The sequence below is a fragment of the Salvia hispanica genome, chromosome 3 (assembly GCF_029641045.1).
Source record: "Salvia hispanica isolate PSC_SH4W2 chromosome 3, Shi_PSC_v1, whole genome shotgun sequence".
Lineage (NCBI taxonomy): Eukaryota > Viridiplantae > Streptophyta > Magnoliopsida > Lamiales > Lamiaceae > Salvia > Salvia hispanica.
Genome location: NC_142694.1, coordinates 16,835,626 through 16,843,232, shown reverse-complemented (window position 1 = coordinate 16,843,232; position 7,607 = coordinate 16,835,626). Strand labels below are relative to the sequence as shown.

General features: G+C 39.9%; 2 protein-coding genes across 2 annotated transcripts; both read left to right on the top strand.

The window, feature by feature from the left end:
• Nucleotides 1-1,035: 1,035 nt before the first annotated feature.
• On the top strand, nucleotides 1,036-2,910 carry LOC125211573 (UPF0481 protein At3g47200-like). The gene has a single exon (XM_048111431.2). It carries the CDS (start codon nucleotides 1,150-1,152, stop codon nucleotides 2,680-2,682), a length of 1,533 nt encoding a protein of 510 aa, XP_047967388.1. The 5' UTR covers nucleotides 1,036-1,149; the 3' UTR covers nucleotides 2,683-2,910.
• Nucleotides 2,911-4,473: 1,563 nt separating this feature from the next.
• On the top strand, nucleotides 4,474-7,264 carry LOC125211574 (glyceraldehyde-3-phosphate dehydrogenase, cytosolic). Its single transcript, XM_048111432.2, has 12 exons — nucleotides 4,474-4,606; nucleotides 4,699-4,722; nucleotides 4,821-4,921; nucleotides 5,492-5,607; nucleotides 5,689-5,788; nucleotides 5,922-6,068; nucleotides 6,155-6,215; nucleotides 6,297-6,394; nucleotides 6,474-6,616; nucleotides 6,697-6,780; nucleotides 6,857-6,946; nucleotides 7,039-7,264. The coding sequence occupies exons 1-12, from the start codon at nucleotides 4,603-4,605 to the stop codon at nucleotides 7,082-7,084; spliced, it is 1,014 nt and encodes a 337-aa protein (XP_047967389.1). The 5' UTR covers nucleotides 4,474-4,602; the 3' UTR covers nucleotides 7,085-7,264.
• The last annotated feature ends 343 nt before the right edge of the window (nucleotides 7,265-7,607 follow it).

The following is a 7,607-nucleotide window of genomic DNA, read 5'->3' as shown; positions in this document are numbered from 1 at the left end:
CAAATAAATTTGATGAAATGAAAAATCCAAATATTCCAAGTTATTCATAATATATGTAAGAATAAAAGATGAAATATCCCTACGAAAGAGAAGATGCTGCCTGTTCTAGCATTTGATGCAGCAACAAAATATAAGTTTCTAACAAGATTCAATTTTTCAGTAGTGATTGTAAATGTCACACTATCCTATTTTGGTGGGGATGCTTTTCTCTATAGTATTATGCCTGTGGTTGGTATGTGAATAATGTGTAGGAAAATCATAAAATTATGATTGTGATTGACTAGCTAATATTTTGCATTAGTTTGCCTTCCAATTCCAGCTACAATATGATCCCCACATATCCACGACCATATCCCACTTGTAAATAGATAAATGAATAATAAATGGTTGCAAATTATCGCATGTGCATATGATTCAAATGTTTTAATTTCCTAAATCAAACAGAACTTTGATGCGACCTATCATATATGTGAAGGGTTGGAAAACATTTCATTCTTCTTACTATTACTCCCTCCGTCCCCGAATAAGATTCACACTTTTTCATTTCGGTCCGTACCCAATTAAGAGTCACACTTCATTTTTACCATAAATAGTAAGTAGGTCTTACATCCTACTAACTCAATTCACTCACATTTTATTATAAAACCAATATAAAAAATGAGTCTCACATTCCACTAACTTTTTCAACTAACTTTTTTTTACATTTCTTAAAATTCGTGTCCGATCAAGGTGTGATTCTTAATCGGGAACGGAGGGAGTACAAACTAGTCAATTGTAATTTGTGGGAAGAGTTTCTATTTCGTACCTCGCCTATGACATTTTAATTGCTCATAAATATTTTTTCAATTTAATACGGTGTTGACTACATTCATATATTTTTGCCTTATATTGCGGAAATCTTGTGTGACATCAAAAGTCCACATCTATTGGGATTATGCAAACTATTCTATTCGATATTGTGCCCAACTTTAGAATAATAATTAAGCCAGAACTATTCGGTACTATCATCATTTGTGCAAATTGCGAAGCCTTTTAGCATTATTTTAAAGCAAAAAGTCATAAAAAGGAAAAAAGAAGAAAGTCGATATCACAAATTAATATCATAATCATCTCCAAAGATCCAAAATCAAGAGAGAGATCAGATCGAAAATGGTTGCAGTTTTCAACAAAGAACTCCTCAGTTGGTACCTCATCACACTCAAGCTCAATCAAGCAGTAGAAAATGGCCTCCAAAATGCTCAAAGCCCCTCCACAAATCCACCTCCCATCGATTTCCCAGACCATCCACCGCATATACACGAAAATCAACCTTTAATCACTCCCGGCGAGGCGGAGTCGGAGTGGGTGATCGCCATCAAAGAGAAGCTAGATCAGGCCCGAGCCGACGACGGCGCCGGCGCGTGGGCGAAGCTCTCCATCTACCGGATCCCGCAGTGCCTCCGCGACAGCGACGACAAGGCCTACATTCCGCAGACGGTGTCGCTCGGGCCGTACCACCACGGCCGCAAGCGTCTCCGCGGGATGGAGCGCCACAAGTGGCGTGCCCTCCACCACGTCCTGAAGCGGACGGGCCACCGCGTCGAGCTGTACCTCGACGCGGTGAAGGAGCTCGAGGACCGCGCCCGCGCCTGCTACGAGGGCGCCATCGGCCTCAGCAGCAACGACTTCGCGGAGATGCTGGTCCTCGACTCCTCCTTCGCCCTGGAGCTCTTCCGCGGCGCCGCGCAGGGCTTCGCCAGACTGGGCTACTCCCGCAGCGACCCGGTCTTCGCCATGCGCGGCGCAATGCACTCCATCCAGCGCGACATGATCATGCTTGAAAACCAAATTCCCCTTTTCGTCCTCGACCGGGTCCACGCCATCCAGCGCCAGGCTGGCGACGGATCCTCCGTCGCCAGCCTGGCGCTTCGGTTTTTTGATCCGTTAATGCCGACGGACGAGCCGCTGCCGGCCGCGAACGCGGCCGGCGGCAATGCCTTCGACCCGCTGGCGGACCAGGGCGGACTGCATTGCCTGGAGGTGTTCAGGCGCAGTCTGCTGGCAGTCCGCGCAGGGCCGAAGCCCGCCCCGCGTGTCTGGATCAAAAAATGGTCCCATGCTGGGCGGGTGGCGGACAAGCGCCGTCAGCAGTTAATCCACTGCGTGACGGAGCTGAAAGACGCCGGGATCAAATTTAAAAGAAAAAAGACAGACAGATTCTGGGACATTGACTTCAGCAATGGGGTGCTGAAAATACCGCGGCTGCTGGTGCACGATGGGACAAAGTCCTTGTTCCTCAACCTTATCGCGTTCGAGCAGTGCCATCTGGACTGCACGAACGACATAACGTCGTACGTGATATTCATGGACAACCTCATCGACTCCCCGGCCGATGTGAGCTACCTGCACTACTGCGGCATAGTGGAGAATTGGCTGGGGAGCGATGGGGAGGTGGCGGAGCTGTTCAACCGGCTGTGTCAGGAGGTGGTGTTCGACATCAACGACAGCTCGCTGTCGAGGCTGTCGGAGAAGGTGAATAGGTACTACGATCACCGGTGGAATGCGTGGAGGGCGAGTTTGACGCACAAGTATTTCAATAATCCGTGGTCGATTATATCCTTCATTGCTGCGATCGTCTTGGTGATGTTGACTCTCGCGCAAACCTTTTATGCCGTCTATGCTTACTACTTCCCTCCTTCTTGATTGCTGATTTTTTTCGTTTGATACACTTTATACAATAGTCAATTGTGAGTGAGTGGGAGTCGTTTGATTCATTTGGAAGCGTGCCACAAAATTTTGGTTGTAATAAATACAATAGTGAGAGTGATTTGATTCAATTTGGAAGCGTCCCACTAATTTTTGTTGTAAAGTAGTGGAATTTGTGAGTAAAAAATAAGTTGATGAATAAAGTGTATATGATGTGGCATGTGACATATGATGTAATTAAAATAAGTACTAAGAAAAGTTGCCAACAAAGAAGGAAAAAGTAATACTTAGATTTAATCAATTTTTTAACAAAAACATTATTTTTAAACCATTTATTTATAGAAAATATGACATGGATAGTAGGAGTACTTAGATTTCCAGACCTTTTATGCCGCGTGACAAGTTTTGCTCATTTAATTAGGTTTTATTTTTGGGCCAGATTACATCTCAATATTTGGGCTTGTTTCTTCTTTACAAATTATATATCTCCTGACCCAATAATTAACTAAAAAACTTAAATACTCGTATGATTTAAATTGCGAAGAATATTTATATATTGTTAGATTGAGATGATTTACCTTAATTTTTCATTGTCGGTAAATATTTTATACTCCCTCCGTCTTATGTTACTTACACTTTTACTTTTCGGCACGTCACAAACTCCTTACACTATTTATAGTTTAAGTTAGAATTAATGCATTTAATTAATATGTTAGTATAAGTTAAGAGGTCCTTTATTAAGTGACGTCTCATTACACTTAAAATTCTAATTTTATTATATTAAAAAATCAATCTCAAATTTACGAACTAAAATGAAAAATGCGAGTAACATGGGATAGAGGGAGTACGTTGTAGAAAGCAGAGTTCATAAAATTGTATAGTTACTGAATCTTCTAGTGTGGAAGATTGGTCAATATTGAAGATTTTTAAAAACTCTAGATTTAATATCTACTTCATGTATCTATGAGCTACTAATCTACTATATAGACGGGGAAAAATGTGAAAAATTCGAAGACAACTAACAAATAATAGAGTACAGTACAATTGAAATAATTGTAGTTATTGTTGCATTCGACTACACAATAAACAATTATTGTATCCATTAAATTATTTTTTGCAAGGTTTTGTAATAGCTTTAATTTGGAGTCTTTCAAATGGAATTAAAGTAGTAAACGAAAACGTATGTATGTCGAGGTGTACAATGCGTTAAGTAGTTCTATTTAAATTCAATTATCTTAATTTGTTTAAAGTTTCTTAATCCTTGATTAGAATCTATCAATCCCCTAACTGGGACAAATGCACTAATGCGTATCTTGTAAAATATGGTGACGGAAAGGTAATTCATATTGTTATAATCTTTAGCGATTTTTTCCACCTCAAACACATAAAATGAGATGTTATTGAAAATTTGAAACACAAAAGATATTTGATTCTTTTTGCTCAAACGACATTTTTAATGTGTTATTGCCAATTTTTTTGTATAATTAGATATTTGAAAAACGTTATAAATGAGATAATATTGCGATATGTATATATCCGTTACGATTTAAAAAGATCATAATTAAAATATTTCGCTAATAGCCAAACTCTCGTGGAGCTGACATGTCGCGACAGTGGTGGGTGGCGGAGTGCCCACCATTTTCCACTCAAAAACAATCTCAGCCGTCGAATGCTGGGAACTTTCTAGAATATAGCCGCTGATTAATTGTTTACAGCTTTTCACGCAAACCTAGGGCGGATCAACACCACGTGTACTGATGCACGGCCCAGATCCATGATGGCGCATGCACCGGTTGCATCGTATCACACCTGCTTATCTCAAAATACATAAACCTCAGTCTCCGTAGTTCACCACACATTCTACCACTCTCTATTTCGACTCTAGCTCTATCAGTACCTCTCACTCTACAAACAAAAATGGGTAATTTTCGTTTTTTCTTCCTGGTTTGTCATTAGCTTGTTCGTCTCTTTTACTAGTTTCTGATCTGCCTTTTTTTTTCTCTCTCGGCGCAGCGAAGATTAAGATCGGAATCAATGGTAATAGATCTGATCTATCGTATATTTATGTTGTTTGGATCTAGCATAATCCTCGATGAGCTATTGAAATTGATTGATTGTTTGGTTGTTGGATAAAGGTTTCGGTAGAATCGGCCGTCTGGTTGCCAGAGTCGCTCTTCAAAGAGACGATGTTGAGCTTGTTGCTGTCAACGATCCGTTCATCACCGTTGACTACATGGTATATTCATCTCTGACTTCATCCTTTTCTGATCCAATTTGCTTGATAATTTTCCTTTTCTACTTACTCCTCGAAGTCTTTTTGCGATCTGGATTTATGTTGTATTAAGTGTAAGTTTCTAAATCGGCCTGCGAAAGCGCATCTGTATATGTAGTTTGCTTGTTAGCTTGCAGTGCGTTCCGATTTACAGATCATAAGTTTGTCTTTTCACCAGGATGTTTTGATTTACTGTTGTACTGGTTTGAGAGAAGTTTATGACTTGTCTAAGTTTACTTGTACATGTTACCTCTTTCTCTAAAACTCGATCTATAATCTACGATTGCATTTTAATACTCGTATGTTGGGAAAATGAAGAAATCACCGAATAATGGAGTTCCTAGTAAATATCAAGTAGAGGAACTGATTTATTAGCATTCGTTGCACACTATTGGATGTTTCTGGGGACAATGTTTATAATGTTTCTAGGTTCTGTGTTATTAGTTGGAGGGCTTTTGAAATGGATTTGACTTGTACACTATTGGTGGAAGCTAATATTATAGTGTGATTAATATTTGGTACCTGTTGCTGCAGACCTATATGTTTAAGTATGACAGTGTGCACGGCCAATGGAAGCACCACGAGCTCAAGGTTAAGGATGAGAAAACCCTTCTCTTTGGTGAGAAGCCTGTCACTGTTTTCGGCTTCAGGTAAATTCATCAACATATATTTCTTTGACAGTGCTATGATACACATTAGTTGTTCACTTCCTAACTTTATGGCACTGGTAGAAATCCCGAGGAGATTCCATGGGCTTCAACTGGGGCTGAGTACATTGTGGAGTCAACTGGTGTTTTTACTGACAAGGATAAGGCTGCAGCTCATCTGAAGGTATTGCATCAAACTGGCAGTTGTTCTTGCTTGTTTTCATGAAATCATTTATTACAGCCATATTTTACAGACAATTGCTTATTTTTCTCTAAGTATCTGTTACTGAAGTTATGAATTGGGCTTTTGGATACAGGGAGGTGCTAAGAAGGTTGTTATTTCTGCTCCAAGCAAGGATGCACCTATGTTTGTGGTCGGTGTCAATGAGAAGTCATACACACCTGATCTTGACATTGTTTCTAATGCTAGCTGCACCACAAACTGCCTTGCCCCATTGGCAAAGGTATGCCATACTTGTCCCATCTGTCATTTGTTTATGTTTATTCTTTATCATCTTTCTTCTAAGGTTATAACGTTGTGAACTTTCAGGTTATTAATGATAGGTTTGGTATTGTTGAAGGTCTTATGACAACAGTCCATTCCATCACAGGTTAGTATAAGTATAATTACCATATTATGTTATTTTGTATGAATCTATCTGCTTAGACTGATTATATTATGTCTCGTTCAGCTACCCAAAAGACTGTTGATGGACCATCTGCCAAGGACTGGAGAGGTGGAAGAGCTGCATCATTCAATATTATCCCAAGTAGCACTGGAGCAGCTAAGGTAGCTTAATTGTTTAACAAGTTAAATCTACTTTTCTGCTATGCATGACTAATTTTTTATTTTCCTGTTTTCTGTGAAGGCTGTTGGCAAAGTTCTTCCTGCTTTGAACGGAAAATTGACTGGAATGGCCTTCCGTGTCCCAACAGTTGATGTTTCTGTTGTTGATCTCACAGTGAGGTTAGAGAAGGAAGCTACTTATGATGAAATCAAAGCAGCACTCAAGTAAGATTTTGCTTTTTAGTGATGTAGTACCTGATATGGAAACATTGAGTGGAATCTAATCAGCTCTGTTTGTTCGATAGGGAGGAGTCTGAGGGAAATCTGAAGGGAATTCTAGGCTACACCGAAGATGATGTTGTGTCTACTGATTTTGTCGGCGACAACAGGTGAGCTTATTATAGAACTTGGCATTCTGAGATCATACCTATGTTTGAAACTAATGGTATTCGTTATTGCAAACAGGTCAAGCATTTTCGATGCCAAGGCTGGAATTGCTTTGAGCAAGAACTTTGTGAAGCTCGTTTCGTGGTACGATAACGAATGGGGTTACAGGTAATTCTGATGCTCTTTTCCTAATAGCAGTGCCTGTCATCCTACCTTGGTTGAGGTTCATTTTAGTTGATTCGGTACCTTTTTTCTTGCAGCACCCGTGTGGTTGATCTGATCAAGCATATTCACTCCACCCAGTAACTTGCTACGTTCATCTAAGGTCACATCCGTTATGGTGTTTTCGGCGGAATTTGAGTTAGAATAAATTGTGGTCTATTTGAGACTAATGTTTGATGTGTGGCTGGTTTTAGCAGACAGATGTTGTATTTCGAAGAATTTTGTGTTGAATGGTGAATGCTAAAATATCTACTTGTGTTCTAATTTGCATAACGTTTTGTGGCCTTTGCTTTGTTGAGGGTCAAATCGTTGGCTGCTTTATATTGGTTCTTAACCCCTGCGAAGACCGAAAAGGCACTTTTACTTATTGTGGGACGGTTTGGCCATTTGTGTTTGGGGTTTTTTATCGTGTCACTTTTTAAGTGCACTCATGTGAGTGTGAGTATCAATGCTGCCTTTTATTTGTGGGGCTCTGTGGTCCTTTCAGCACTAGTCGCCCAAGTATTTTCCACAGTTCGTATTTTTTATAATTCTCGTGACTATAGAGCCTTAGTTTCTCCAGCTCTATACTATTTAACTATTTTCTATTTACATCTTTCAATTTAAT